This window comes from Salmo trutta, chromosome 27, assembly GCF_901001165.1.
Source record: "Salmo trutta chromosome 27, fSalTru1.1, whole genome shotgun sequence".
Classification (NCBI taxonomy): Eukaryota; Metazoa; Chordata; class Actinopteri; order Salmoniformes; family Salmonidae; genus Salmo; species Salmo trutta.
This window is the reverse complement of record NC_042983.1, coordinates 16412394-16428087: the sequence shown is the minus strand read 5'-3', so window position 1 is coordinate 16428087 and position 15694 is coordinate 16412394. Positions and strand designations below refer to the sequence as shown.

The 15694-nt window shown below is 43.3% G+C and overlaps 1 protein-coding gene and 1 pseudogene across 5 annotated transcripts in view; one reads left to right on the top strand and one right to left on the bottom strand.

Moving 5' to 3' along the window:
• Positions 1-1459: 1459 nt before the first annotated feature.
• Positions 1460-7723, top strand: LOC115164054 (rhomboid domain-containing protein 3-like; annotated as a pseudogene).
• A 195-nt stretch (positions 7724-7918) lies between these two features.
• The window catches only part of LOC115164442 (EMI domain-containing protein 1), a 68397-nt gene continuing 60621 nt past the window's right edge, over positions 7919-15694 (bottom strand). The window contains exons 10-17 of one of the 5 annotated variants that reach the window (XM_029716905.1): positions 14640-14726; positions 13701-13753; positions 13508-13570; positions 13381-13425; positions 13096-13140; positions 12724-12735; positions 10103-10193; positions 7919-9729 (exon numbers count right to left, since the gene is read on the bottom strand). In XM_029716905.1, the coding sequence (XP_029572765.1) occupies positions 9590-9729; positions 10103-10193; positions 12724-12735; positions 13096-13140; positions 13381-13425; positions 13508-13570; positions 13701-13753; positions 14640-14726 (536 nt within the window). In that variant the 3' untranslated portion in view covers positions 7919-9589. Of the gene's footprint in view, positions 9730-10102; positions 10194-10393; positions 10479-12723; positions 12736-13095; positions 13141-13380; positions 13426-13507; positions 13571-13700; positions 13754-14639; positions 14727-15694 lie in introns of those variants that run through there. The other 4 variants (XM_029716908.1, XM_029716911.1, XM_029716909.1 and 1 more) reach the window with 4 other exon arrangements.

Below are 15694 nucleotides of genomic sequence, written 5' to 3'. Positions count from 1 at the left end.
GTTGTTTTGAACGCGGCATCTTTCTCGAGCACCGACTTTCCAAACAGAATATCACTGAAGGCATGATTTTACCTCGTATTTTTCTTCCTTGGAACAACGTTTCTGTTAAGTTTAATGGTGCTGACGTGACATTCCAGCCAGGCTCGTTTTAAGCCCAGGTGGACGGCCCCGGGCCTAAACCGGCCCCGGGGTGCCGAGGTAGTCTAAAAGCAGAAATGGAGAATTTGATATTACCCCTGAATAGGGGTATTTCTACTTGCACATCATCATCTGCTATTTATCAAATTCAAATCAAATGTATTTATATAGCCCTTCTTACATCAGCTGATATATCAAAGTGCTGTACAGGAACCCTGCCTAAAACCCCAAACAGCAAGCAATGCAGGTGTAGAAGCACGGTAGCTAGGAAAAACTCCCTAGAAAGGCCAAAACCTAGGAAGAAACCTAGAGAGGAACCAGGCTATGAGGGGTGGCCAGTCCTCTTCTGGCTGTGCCGGGTGGAGATTATAACAGAACATGGCCAAGATGTTCAAATGTTCATAAATGACCAGCATGGTCAACTAATAGTAATCACAGTGAATAGGTCAGGGTTCCATAGCTTGCAGGCAGAACAGTTGAAACTGGAGCAGCAGCACGGCCAGGTGGACTGGGGACAACAAGGAGTCATCAGGCCAGTTAGTCCTGAGGCATGGTCCTAGGGCTCAGGTCCTCCGAGAGAGAGAAAGAAAGAAAGAGAGAATTAGAGAGAGCATACTTAAATTCACACAGGACACGACAGGAGAAATACTCCAGATTTAACAGACTGACCCTAGCCCCCCGACACATAAACTACTGCAGCATAAATACTGGAGGCTGAGACAGGAGGGGTCAGGAGACACTGTGGCCCCGTCCAATGATACCCCCGGACAGGGCCAAACAGGCAGGATATAACCCCACCCACTTTGCCAAAGCACAGGCCCACACCACTAGAGGGATAACTTCAACCACCAACTTACCATCCTGAGACAAGGCCAAGTATAGCCCACAAAGTAAGCCAGTGACTCAGCCCCTGTAATAGGGTTAGAGGCAGAGAATCCCAGTGGAGAGAGGGGAACCGGCCAGGCAGAGACAGCAAGGGCGGTTCGTTGCTCCAGTGCCTTTCCGTTCACCTTCACATTTATCACTTCAGTGTTAATTTGCTAAACTGTAATTACTTCGCTACTAAGGCCTACTTATTGCCTTACCTCCTCACGCCATTTGCACACACTTTATATAGACTTTTTTTTCTTCTATTGTGTGATTGACTGTTATTCCATGTGTAACTCTGTGTTGTTGTGTCGCACTGCTTTGCTTTATCTTGGCCATGTCGCAGTTGTAAATGAGAACTTGTTCTCAACTAGCCTACCTGGTTAAATAAAGGTGAAATTAAAAATAGAAAACATAATGTGTAACTTTCCCTCTCTCACACACAGATCTTTAACTCTACGCCTTCAGTCATGAGGAGCTGCCCTCTCTTCTCTACAATGCAGTTCTCCTACTGTTGCTTGGATCCATGCCAGGCACGACGGTGGGGCACGGTGGCTTCCCTTTCACTCTCAGTGGCGGATTTAGGTATAGGCGAAACGTCGCGACAATGATAGCATGTCACCGTGTGGGACTGTGGCTCAATTAAGCTTCTCAGGGGGTGTGCCCTGATTCTAGTTTGTGAGCTAGGCAGGCTACTGCCTGGGAAGGTCTTCCACTCAGAAGTACGCCACTGCTCCTCTTCATAGCCTTCCTGCCTCCACTGTATGCCATCCTACTCTTCATTAGTTGTGATGATGCTAGTCATGTTTGTGGTTCTTCCCCCACCCAACTGGCTCTGTTTAATCAATCAAATTGATTTATAAAGCCCTTTTTACATCAGTCAATGTCACAAAGTGCTATACAGAAACCCAGCCTAAAGCCCCAAACAGCTTACAGCAATGCAGAAGCACAGTGGCTAAGAAAAGCTACCTAGAAAGGCAGGAACCTAGGAAGAAACTTAGAGAGGAACCAGGATCTGAGGGGTGGTCAGTCCTCTTCTGACTGTGCAGGGTGGAGATTATAACAGTACATGGCCAAGATGTTCAAACATCCATAGATGACCAATAGGGTCAAATAATAATCACAGTGGTTGTAGAGGGTACAACAGGTCAGCACCTCAGGAGTAAATGTCAGTTGGCTTTTCATAGCCGATCATTCAGAGTTAGAGACAGATGGTGCGGTCGAGAGCGAGAATGTCGAAAAACAGCAGGTCTGGAACAAGGTAGCATGTCCGGTGAACAGGTCAGTGTTCCATAGCCGCAGGCAGAACAGTTGAAACTGGAGCAGCAGTACGACCAGGTAGGCTGAGGACAACAACGAGTCATCAGGCCAGGTAGTCCTGATGCATGGTCCTAGGGCTCAGTTCCCCTGAGAGAAGAGAAAAGAGAAAGAGCGAGAGAGGAGAGACAGAGAGGAGAGGTCATGAGCAGATGAGGTCCTGCAATTTTCAGCATGTTCTTTAAATAAAGATAGATTTAGAGTTAGATAAACTTGGATTTTTTTTGTCAGGGACATATATAGGATGCTATCCTCTACAACATGACCTTCACTCCAAATCAAAACTCAAAACCTACAACCTGATTTTGGACAGAATTACAGAATCACATGGAAGTCTTACAACTACCAAAGATTATTATTCCAAAGCTATACTCTGGAAAATGCTCTGGAAAACAGAAACCTGAAAACACCATCCAACCTGAAACTGAGTGAGTAATGTTTAGTCTGAAGCTATATTTTATTTCCAAAAGCCAAGAATAAAAATGCATTACATTACTTTATAAGGACTGAACACTAAGTTAAGGCTACCAAGCTTGATACAACTTCAATTAGCACTGACGTGTCAAGTGAGAGGTGTCAAAGCCTTTTAGCCCAACAACGGCAGGAGAGTCGCACAGTCTACTTCAACCAAGTGGAGAGGCCTTAGAAGCTGCCTCCCGCTGTTCAGAGGTAATTAAAATACAGAACCCTGTTTATGTAAAGAATGAGAAGACACAAAGAGCACAAAATGAAGCTCCTTATGGAAAATCAAGAGACACTTTGTCACAGGTGTCGTAGGGATTGGACCAAAATGCAGCGGGAGTCTGTATACTCATCTTTTTTATTGGCAGAAAGGAAAAACAAACGTATACAAACACACCGCCAAACAGTCCTGTAAGGCTTACAGCTATGCACAAAACAACTACCCACAAATCCCATAGAAAAAACACCCCTCTTAAATAGGACCTTCAATTAGAAGCAACGAGGAGCAGCTGCTTCCAATTGAAGGTCAACCCAATAAACACCACATAGAAATAGACATACTAGAACTTACATAGAAATAGACTAACAAGAACATAGCCCAACAAACCCCGAAACACTCTAAACAAACACCCCTCTTAAATAAGAACATAGCCCAACAAACCCCGAAACACTCTAAACAAACACCCCCTGCCACGCCCTGACCAAACTACAATAACAAACAACCTCTTTTACTGGTCAGGACGTGACACACTTTTTGCTGACTATTAGAAAAATGGAAACATCAGCAACCTCATCTTCCACACAGACCATCCCCTGGAACAGTATTGGTACAGTGCAAGCCCAAACAGTTTCAGCTGAACTTTCACCTAATCAAATAATTAGCTCAGCAGGAGAAGCTCTCCCTTGAGAAAGATACTCCCACCCCGAGCGGGTCAGACCAGACCTCCTCATTATATAACTCCACAGACTAGCAACCCCAAGGGGAAAGTAAACCTCCCAGCACAGAGTACTACTCCCTCATTGAAGTAAAGGATACATTCATACAGCTGGAGGTAAGGCAGGTGGAGCTGGAACAGCAGGTGATTACACTCCAGTCAGCACAGACCCAGACAACAGTCCAGCACAACAACACCCCCTTAACCAGACCCGGAGAGCTAGAGGTGGAGAGAGACATATCTGCACTCTCGACTGTGGTGAGACAACTTCAACAGGAGAAAAAGCAAGAGCAGAAGAACAGAGCACTAGAGGAAAAGACCAGACTGCTGGAGGAGAGGGTAAGGGGGATGGCGTGTGACAGAGAACAACCCACTAGAGAGGTGACAAAATAAAAACCCTCCAACCCAAAAAGGCCTGTGGTGTTGATGGTATCCTCAATGAAATGATATAATATACAGACAACAAATTCCAATTGGCTATACTAAAACTCCTTAACATCACCCTTAGCTCTGGTATCTTCCCCAATATTTGGAACCAAGGACTGATCACCCCAATCCACAAAAGTGGAGACAAATTTGACCGCAATAACTACCGCGGGATATGCGTCAACAGCAACTTTGGGAAAATCCTCTGCATTATCATTAAAAAGCACACTTGTACATTTTCTCAGTGAAAGCAATGTACTGAGCAAATGTCAAATTGGCTTTTTACCAAATTATTGTACAAAAGACCACGTATTCACCCTGCACACCCTAATTGACAAACAAACAAACCAAAACAAAGGCAAAGTCTTCTCATGCATTGTTGATTTCAAATAAGCCTTCAACTCAATTTGACATGAGGGTCTGCTATACAAATTGAGGTAAAGTGGTGTTGGGGGAAAAACATACAACATTATAAAATCCATGTACACAAACAACAAGTGTGCGATTAAAATAGGCAAAACACACACACATTTCTTCCCACAGGTCCGTGGGTGAGACAGGGACGCAGCTTAAGCCCCACCCTCTTCAACATATATATCAACAAATTGGCGAGGGCACTAGAACAGCCTGGGCCCTGACAGTAAATCTCAGTAAGACTAAAATAATGGTGTTCCAAAAAAGGTCCAGTCGCCAGGACCACAAATACAAATTCCATCTAGACACCGTTGCCCTAGAGTACACAAAAAACTATACATACTTTGATCTAAACATTAGCGACACAGGTAACTTCCACAAAGCTGTGAACGATCTGAGAGACAAGGCAAGAAGGGCATTCTATGCCATCAAAAGGAACATAAAATTCGACATACCAATTAGGATCTGGCTAAAAATACTTGAATCAGTTATAGAACCCATTGCCCTTTATGGTTGTGAGGTTGGACAAACACCAAATTGAGACTCTGCATGCAGAATTCTGCAAAAATATCCTCAGTATACAGCGTAAAACAACAAATAATTAGAATTAGGCCGATACCCGCTAATTATCCAAATCCAGAAAATAGCCGTTAAATTTTATAACCACCTAAAAGAAAGCAATTCCCAAAACTTCCATGACAAAGCCATCACCACCAGAGAGATTAACATGGAGAACAGTCCCTCCCCTAAGCAAGTTGGTCCTGGGGCTCTGTTCACAAACACAAACAGACCCCACAGAGCCGCAGGACAGCAACACAATTAGACCCAACCAAATCATGAGAAAACAAAATGATAATTACTTGACACATCGGAAAGAATTAACAAAAAAAACTGAGCAAACTAGAATGCTATTTGGCCTTAAACAGAGAGTACACAATGTCAGAATACCTGAGAGAGCATACTTAAATTCACACAGGACACGACAGGAGAAATACTCCAGATATAACAGACTGACCCTAGCCCCCCGACACATAAACTACTGCAGCATAAATACTGGAGGCTGAGACAGGAGGGGTCAGGAGACACTGTGGCTCCGTCCGATGATACCCCCGGACAGGGCCAAACAGGCAGGATATAACCCCACCCACTTTGCCAAAGCACAGGCCCACACCACTAGAGGGATAACTTCAACCACCAACTTACCATCCTGAGACAAGGCCGAGTATAGCCCACAAAGATCTCCGCCACGGCACAACCCAAGGGGGGGCGCCAACCCAGACAGGAAGATCACGTCAGTAACTCAACCCACTCAAGTGACGCACCCCTCCTAGGGACGGCATGGAAGAGCACCAGTAAGCCAGTGACCCCTGTAATAGGGTTAGAGGCAGAGAATTCCAGTGGAGAGAGGGGAACCGGCCAGGCAGAGACAGCAAGGGCAGTTCGTTGCTCCAGTGCCTTTCTGTTCACCTTCACACTCCTGGGCCAGACTAAACTCAATCATAGGACCTACTGAAGAGATGAGTCTTCAATAAAGACTTAAAAGTTGAGACCGAGTCTGCGTCTCTCACATGGGTAGGCAGACAATTCCATAAAAATGGAGCTCTATATGAGAAATTCCTGCCTCCAGCTGTTTGCTTAGAAATTCTAGGGACAGTTAGGAGGCCTGCATCTTGTGACTGTAGCGTACGTGTAGGTATGTATGGCAGGACCAAATCGGAAAGATAGGTAGGCGCAAGCCCATGTAATGCTTTGTAGGTTAGCAGTAAAACCTTGAAGTCAGCCCTTGCCTTAACAGGACGCCAGTGTAGAGAGGCTAGCACTGGAGTAATATGATCACATTTTTTGGTTCTAGTCAAGATTCTAGCAGCCGTGTTAAGCACTAACTGAAGTTTATTTAGTGCTTTATCCGGGTAGCCGGAAAGTAGAGCATTGCAGTAGTCTAACCTAGAAATGACAAAAGCATGGATACATTTTTCTGCATCATTTCAGGACAGAAAGTTTCTGATTTATGCAATGTTATATAGATGGAAAAAAAGCTGTCCTTGAAACAGTCTTGATATGTTCGTCAAAAGAGAGAAAAGGGTCCAGAGTAACGCCGAGGTCCTTCACAGTTTTATTTGAGACGACTGTACAACCATCAAGATTAATTGTCAGATTCAACAGAAGATCTCTTTGTTTCTTGGGACCTAGAACAAGCATCTCTGTTTTGTCTGAGTTTAAAAGTAGAACATTTGCAGCCATCCACTTCCTTATGTCTGAAACACAGGCTTCCAGCGAGGGCAATTTTGGGGCTTCACCATGTTTCATCGAAATGTACAGCTTATCTTTTACATTCTGTGATTATATACCTTACCTTTGTTTAAAGATTGTCCATCCTTTATTGGAGTGTTGCAGAAAATAAAGGATATTGGGATTTTTAACTTTCCCCCTGCTTAGGCCTATGTTCATTACTACTCCAGGCACAGAGGTGAGAACAACAGTAACTTGTTCAAGTCTGAATTACTACTACCTAGCCTTGGAATGGCAGAGTTGGTTGCATGAGTGAGTATTGTCACGAGACTTTGTTGTTTATTACAGATTTGGGTCGTTCCCTCAGGCGGCTCCCTCTAACCTTTCACCCATGAACCCACAGCCTTGGCCAGTGCCTGTTCCTCAATGGCTGATGAATGGGTCTGAAGCAGTGTCAGAGGCCCAGTTATTGGAGGAGCAGATGCTGAGGGCGGGGGTACTGGCCTCCTTACAGGATGTCCCGGAGGAACCAGGGGCCAAAGTGGAAGTGTCAAAGTCCTAGTGTCCTCTCTGAAGTCAGTCAGGTTTACTAGGGTATTTACTAGTAAAGAAGAGCATATTTGTTGTAGCCTATATGTATTATATTTTATTGAGTAATTTATCATATAATGCTTAGCTGATTCCACCCAAAAGCAAGCTGTGATCAAACATGCTTGAGTCATCAAATACAATAATTATATTGAGCAAAAACATTATTGACATCTTTTTTTTAAGGCTTCAGCAACTGGAGAAGATGGGAGTTTCCTACACATAAAGCTGTGGTGGCGCTGGCTGCCACTAGACAGTTAGATGGCGCCATCTCCCTGCTCATTGATGGGGAGGAGGCTGTGATGACATCCAAAGAAAAGAGCCCCCTGCCACCAAGGAATGCCTGAGGCCTGTCAGATCAACACATAGTGGCCAACTAGCAGGAGCTTGGAACAGAAGGTATGATTTAGCATCATGGTATTGTTATTTGCTTGGGTTTTACTGAGCTGAACTTGTGTTAAAATGTACCCTGGGGGCTAAAAGGAAAAGACAATAGTACGCAAATAAATGTAATTATGAAAAGAATGAGGACAATGAGCCTGTTAAAAAACACAAAACAATTATTTATTATACCAACCAGCTACAAGATTTTTTTGCACAACAACACATTAGCAAGCAATTTTGAAATAGGCTCAAAATGGAAAATACATGACGTTACATACTAAACAAGAAACTGCTATTGATATTTTTTTTATAAGATAAAGAAACACATTTGATCAAATAAGCGTTTTTCCTTTACTGTGACAGATAAATCAGTTGAAATATACGAAAAAAGTATGAAAAATGTCTGCACTCACTACTGAAAGTCGCTGTGGATAAGAGCGTCTGCTAAATGACTAAAATGTAAAATCTAAAGAATGAAATAGTGGTACAAAGTTGTATTACAAAAATGTATTCAAGTTCCATCAACAAGTCCTCTACTCCTACTGTGTGGTGTGTACTTAGGACTGAAGTTGCTGTAGGAGAAAGGGTTTCTTAGAGATGACATCGCTTTAGCTTGTGGCTTTAAAATAAATGTGAGGTGTCTTACTATATTATACAGAGTATGCAGTTTATGCACAAGCTGCAGCTTGGGGTTCGAAAGAAATGCAGGAATTTGATCACAAATCAGAACTTTGTAGAGTTTACTTTGCTATAAGGATTTGAGTTTTGTATTTCGGCACCGTTGTTGAGAAAATACTGTCTAAAAATGTAGAAAGTGCAGAAAAGGGTAGCACAGAACTGAATTGATGTGCAACAACATAAATCTCAACTAGAATGTGAATAAAATAAATACAATTACATCCCTTGTTTGTTTGATTTAAAGGGGGATATCAGACACCAAGACACACACAGATATGCTTGACTTTTCATAACATGTCACTATTAACTGACACCTCAATGGGAACGGTGCGTAATTCTTCATCTTTATAGTGCATTTCATAACAAGGATTAAAACAATATTATAGAACCAAAAGGAATATAAGGGGAAGAGGTTTGTTTGTGTACATGCGTGTCTTGCAGTCTGTACATGTTAAATATATTTAAATAAGTAAACCTCTGAGATTCCCGACATTGTTAAAGTCCAAACTAATTCTCAGAGCCAGTATCTTTTCTTTCACACTTGATTTCCCCTTTAATTGACCCTCATTTATACTATACTGCAATGACCCTTATAGTCCAGAATTGTTTTCAGTTGAATGAGCACCACTAAACATTTCAAGGAAAACTCCCTGCAGAAATGATCATACGATGCTAAATGCATCATACAGGGATGATTTCTGTATTTTGAAAGATACATATCTTGAAAACTTTATTGCTGACAAGCAAAACATTTGGGACTATGTCAACAATGCACTAATGAAACAAATACCAAAAAATAGTTTTGGGGTGGTATTTTCCTTTAATATTGGGTTTCCTTTTATCTTACAAGAACCTTTGCATGTTTTCCGAGGCTGAAATATTTCCTAGCTGTAGACACAGGGACGGGACACAGAGGGAACCATGGGTCAATGGGGAGGTGTGTGTTGGAGTAGAGGGGGGTGGTACTGGTTCCCAATGGAGGTGTGAAGACTCTGGAGCACCAGTGGGGCTTCCCTGAGGTGTCCCCCACCTTTCATCTGATGGTACAGCCGAAGTGAGGGTATCAGATAAGGTCTGGATCAGTAGAGTGCCAGAGAGACCGAAGGGAGGGGTGGTTAGACCCCGTGATCCTCAGAGATGCAGGAGGGAGGCTACTTCCCCTGAACCTTGGTGTCCGAGGACAGAGGAGGGGAGACAAGCCAATAGGGTAGGGCTCCTGCCCGCTTATTCCTGTAGAAACCGCCTGGGGACGCAGTGCCGAACGAACCATCTCCAGACCCTAGATCAGGCTCTGTTGAAGAAACAATGAGTTGGGGCCATGCTACCCTATGCATACATATGAGACATACATATAAAATACTTAGTTAATAGAGAACATTATTAAATATAATAAAGCATTTATATGATGTTGCCATAGGAGGCTGATGAGATATCCATCATTATCATGTGCCTATAGATGAAAGTAATTTGAGTTACATGCATTTATTTAGTGAATAAATCAACATTTACTCATAGATGTCTACTAATGTGAGTCCACTTAGAGCAACAACTTTTAAAGCAAAAAAAGACATAAAATAGTATTTGACGTATGATCCCTGCATGCCAAATGCAGTAGATAATGTAATCTAGCCTGAATGAGGGGTGAGGATGGTTACCAGCGTTACCTGGCCAGATGATTGCCTCCAGCAGTGTCACCCTGCGAGCCAGAAGCTCCAGGTCTGCCTGCAAGTCTTGGAACATCTTCAAACTAATGTCCTATCAGAGAACAGTGACAAGGGGACTGGGTGAGGGGTGGAGAGTGGACACACCAGGCCTGGTCCTGGGGCTGCCTACCTCTGTCCATACCCCCTGTCCCACGTCCCAAGAGTGGTGGAGGGTGGGGTGAGATCCAGCCTCATCTGACCCCTGCCTAAAGCTGACCCTGCTGCCTCAAGCTGACCCCGCCTCCTACTCACCATGAATACCGATCATAGTCTCGAGGATTAAAACCCTCTCGGCTAAGATCTTCAGCGCTTCTCTGATCTGATGTATCCCGTCCCCCTGTGAAGATAGATACAGCCGTCAAGGTAAGGAGCACAAGCCAAACAAATTGCCTGCCAAGGTGCAAGTCATTTTCTCTCTGTCAATCCATTACAGCAGTTAGCAGGTTAAAATCAGTCCAGCACCCAGCCCGCATCCCTTTACCTTATCCCTCCCCTGTATCTCTCTATCTCCCTCGTTCTCTGGCCATGCTGCCATACCAGGCCAGTCTTTGCCATGCTGGGCAAAAACAGCATGCACATCACAATACATTCCTATGTTGTTGACATAACACAAGTGGAGCAGACTGTCCAAGGCTTCAGGTTTGACCATGCCATCCACATTCCCTCTGGACTTGATCAAGATGAGCAGCTATTCAACCAGGCAAGTATTTTAGAGGGGTTGCATGACAAAACATTTGTAAAGTCTGAAGTCTTAGTATATTTTATCTACATAACTGTTAATACAGCTGTGGTCATAATAGCTGCCAATCCATCTCTCACTGTATTAAAATATGCTCACCAGATAAAGCCAGTAAGCCTTTAGTCTTTTTTAAAAATAGTTTCTGTTTAAAATGAGAAACAGATCAATATCTACTTTTCAAGAAAGACCTACTGGCTTTATGAATCATCCCCTAAGAAAAAATATGAAACATAGAAAATAAAAACAAAGATAACACAGACACAAGCAATCACGTCAGTGACAGTTGATAAAGAATGCATGCACACAATTTTGTTAGCGTGGATGCCTGAGTACTTTTCTCTTGGGTCAAGAAATAATCTGATTAACGAGTAGCAGACAAACTTCTACGGAACAAAAGGCAAGATTTCAATCTCTACAGTACTGTAAATCTATAAATCATATCAATGTCTAATGTCCAGTGTGTTTGTGTTTTTCCAGGTTGTATGGCTCCACAATAACAAGCTCCTCTATGTCATGGTTGATTGACGAGGAGCAGATGGGAGCAGAACGGATAATGGGGCTATTGTGAGACCGTTGAGGAGATAAGAAATATATTTTTGGTTTGAGATACAATTTAGAGTGATCTTGCCTGGTTCCTGTGTTATTGCTGCATTTTTTTGTTTTTACACTAAGTTAAACACAGAGTTTACATATGAGTTTGGCAAGCAAAAGAGAAATGGCAAACAGTGCAGTAACTAAGGATGGGAGCATGCAGCCATGCATTGTGGGACACTGGAGGATAGCTGTATCCACTCACATTTCCAACCCCAATCCAAAACACCCTACCCCACACACCCAGCACTAACCCACCACCACTGTTCCCACAATAACTCTAAATGGAGTGATTTGGCATATGCATTCGACACATGCTTAAGCAAAAAGGCCCGAGGGGGTGTGGTATCTGGCCAATATACCACGGCTAAGGGCTGTTCTTAAGCACGACGCAACACAGAGTACCTGGACACAGCCCTTAGCCGTGGTATATTGGTCATATACCACAAACCCTTAAGGTGCCTTATTGCTATTATAAACTGGTTACCAACGTAATTACAGCATTAAAAATGTTTTGTCATACCTGTGATATACGGTCTGATATACCACGGCTGTCAGCCAATCAGCATTCAGGGCTCGAACCACCCAGTTTATAATAACATTTATACTATGTATACACAATATGTGTTGTTCATATGTTAATTTAACTAGTGTACATGTCATCCTTTGCATAATTTATATAATTTGTAGAAGGGTTTGTGAAAGCATGGCATGATCAAATATTGATCCTCAATACAATGATATATTACATGCCACTCAACAGATTCTTATAGATTCCATGCTCTTTCCCTCAGTCAGCAAATGACTTAGCACGTGTGAGGTAGGAGCGGCAGGCAGGCGTGTGTGTATGTTTATGCCAATGTCAGATTCTCAGAATGTGACTGTGAAAGGTAGCCATGGAGACAGTAGCTTGCAGAGGGAGTCAGACAGCTTTAGGGTCGGACAGGAGTAGGACAGTGTTTTCAACAAGGGGCAGCAGTCTACAGCACACCCCCAAGGACCAAAAAACCACAACAATCATAAAATCACCATGAAACAGAACACACACAAACAACGGCAACCACAATCCCACATGTAGCAAACTGACATACTATAAAGTATATAAGTATTTTAAAAAAACAAATGCAGGGCCATTTGCAGAACAATACTAACAGTAAACTTTATCAAAAAGTGAAATCGCAAAGATAAGTACGTAAACGTGGTGATTGGACATAGTGGTGACTTGCTGTCAAAAATCATTTAGATCACTTACATTTAGATTGTTCTTGTAACATGAGAAAGATGCAAAGGAAAAGTACTGATTAGACAGACACAATAATTGTCTATACAGTAAACAGTATTTATACAATTTAAGTACACCGTGGGGAAATTGACTCTTTCTCAATTAGTTTTCCTACATTTCTCGCATCCTCTATCCTCGCTTCCTTCTCAAACACCATTGGAAGAGATTACCCCAAGGTTCCTCCCCTTGGACATTCTCCTCCTATGGCTTTGAGAAGGATGCAAGGAGAGGAGATATACAAGGAATTACAGAAAGACTAATTGAGAAAGTGCCACAGTTTCCTCTCCTGCCTCCTGGTCTTATGCAGCCCAGTGGTGTACAGACCATATATTGTAGTCTTACCGGCAGGCCTTTCTCTCCTGGTTCTCCCTTGGCTCCTGGTACTCCCTAAATAGAAACATTAAGTAAAGAGTAATGGCACACCTGTGATGTCACTTCAATTGCATGACAGTACTGCCTTTGAGAAAGCAGCAGAAGAACCCCATTCTCTGAGTTTGTGAGAATGCTGGTTTGTATAGTTTGCCACGGTGTATTCAGGTGTGACGTGTAGGTTTTTCTCACACTAACGCGTGTTTATTAAGGCCATACTCATCAGGGCCACAGCTATACAGGAAGTAGGTGGCTTACCGGATCTCCTATGAATCCTCTCTCTCCTGGATATCCCAGAGGACCCTAAGAAGCCAGAGGCAAGTTAGGAGTTTTGTCTCTCTATCTAGGGGATGGAAAAAATGGCTGGCCTGTGCATTGTACTCACTCTCTCCCCACGTTCTCCTTTTGGCCCCACCGGGCCGTGTATCCCAGGGGTCCCCGACTTCCCCTGTAGAGAGACAGGAGAAAATGTTCAAAAATACACATCATTAAGTGGATCTAATCTCACTCATATGATTATTATTATTTCTACTGCACTATTACACACTGCCCATTGTAGTGCTAAGGCAAACACCTACGTTCTGTCCTGCTGGGCCAGGGGGTCCCATGGGGCCTTTGGGGCCTGGGGGACCTGTATGATGGGACACATAAGGACTGTGAGCATCAAGGTAATAAGAAGCTTTTAGGTTAGGTTGCCTTTATAGGCCAAGATAGGTTATTATCAGACACACAAGGCAAATTGAGAATGAAAGAAGAGACAAAATAAAGGAGAGAAAAAATATGAATTATGGATAATTGATAGGAAAGGGTTTCATGTTACGTGTGTTTTGGAACAGCTGGAACAAGTTAAGACAATCAGATTATGTAAAGGTATTTGGACTATGACATAAACCACTGTTAAAAAGTTAAACAAATAATAAGAAGTCCTTTTTCAGATGAATACTAACAACTGTGTCTTCCTATTCCTACCTCCACTGTAGGCGTGTAAAGAATTACTGGACTGGGAAAACCCTTACATATGCTTGTTACAATGTTATATTGAACACACTTAAATCTGCCTTGGTTGGTCATGATAGAACGGATGCTAGATATGTCTTATCCAAAATCTGATCAATCATAGGAGCTGGCCCAAGCTCACTCCTCTTACAGCTCACTTTAAACACAGGAATGGAAAAGGCTCATCTTGACACATCATTTGATTGAATGCTGTTGATGCAAACTAAGGCAAGAGGGACAGGCAAACAACAAATCAATCCAACATTTAAGAGACAGGAAGCAAATCCAACTTCCTCTAATGAGGAAATCAGGAATTTCAAGATGAGAGTTGGGGACAGGGGAGATGTGTTTCAGTGAATCTGACAGAGAACGGAGACTTTTGTTAATTCTTACATTTAGTCCAGGGGCATAACTGGTAAGAGAACCCAAATTAATATGCAACTGAATCACTACACTGACATGATATTGAAACCAATATGTTTTCTGGCTGGGGACCAAGACAGAGAGACGGAAATACTGACCAGCAGGTCCAGCAGGGCCTTGGGGGCCCTGGACAGGAGCCCCTCGTGGGTCAGGGAAGGTGTTGGAGAGGAGCAGCTTGCCCTGACCTGGAATACAGAGGACATGCACACAGGCGAGTGGCTAAAAAGGACAATGGCAAGAGGACTGATGGAGCACTTCATTTACTGAGCTGCATTACTGACAGGTGCCTACAGGGGGCAATGCTTTCACACAAATGTCCAGGCTTCTTTCAGCACTTTTACACGGTCCATCTTTTACATAGATAGGTAAATGTATGGCTAAATATCATATCATGATTATCACATTGTTTGCACTCATGTGTATGTGGAATTCATGTCCTACAAGTATACATGGTTCACTATTTAAGAATGACTTGAGTCACCTCGATTGACATTGTGCTGACAGAGCACTTCTGAGCTGCTCTACATCTGTTGGGAAAAAGAGAGGAAAAAGGGGTAGGAAATGTTCCAGTGATGTGGAAGTGTGTGGTTTTAAAGGGTTGTCTCGGGCTGACAGGGAGCACAGTGTTGATGGAGTGCCACAGAAGAGGAGAGCAGGGAGGAGAAGGCCTATCAACGAGACACATCCTCCAGCTGCCACACTGACTCTAAACTCTGTTCCAGTCCCACACAATCCTGCTAAAAATAGCTGCGGAGTTGAGGTGTCTTGCCTGTTTTTCTGTCTGTTCTTCCGCCCTCCCACTAGTCCGCCCTTCGGTCCGTCTGCCTGTCTGCCTCTATTGAAACATTCTTTCTTTTTCTCTTCATTTCCAGCTTCTGTTCTTCAACACCTTCTCTGACAGGGAGTCTATATCCCTCTACTTCCAACCCCACAATGTCCTGGGTTCACAACAGTGTCCTACATCTGTAATGTCTATGATCTTCTAAAATGGCGAGGTTCACACATCATCTCCTCCTCCTCTCTAGCTGTGACCCTGTCCCACCTGAAGATAGGAGGGTTTATTCCCATTCTGTTGCAGGAGATTCCAGCCTCCAGATCGATACAGGGAAGCCAATAAGCCAGTGTTTTCCAAAGGAAGCTCAGCACAGAACCC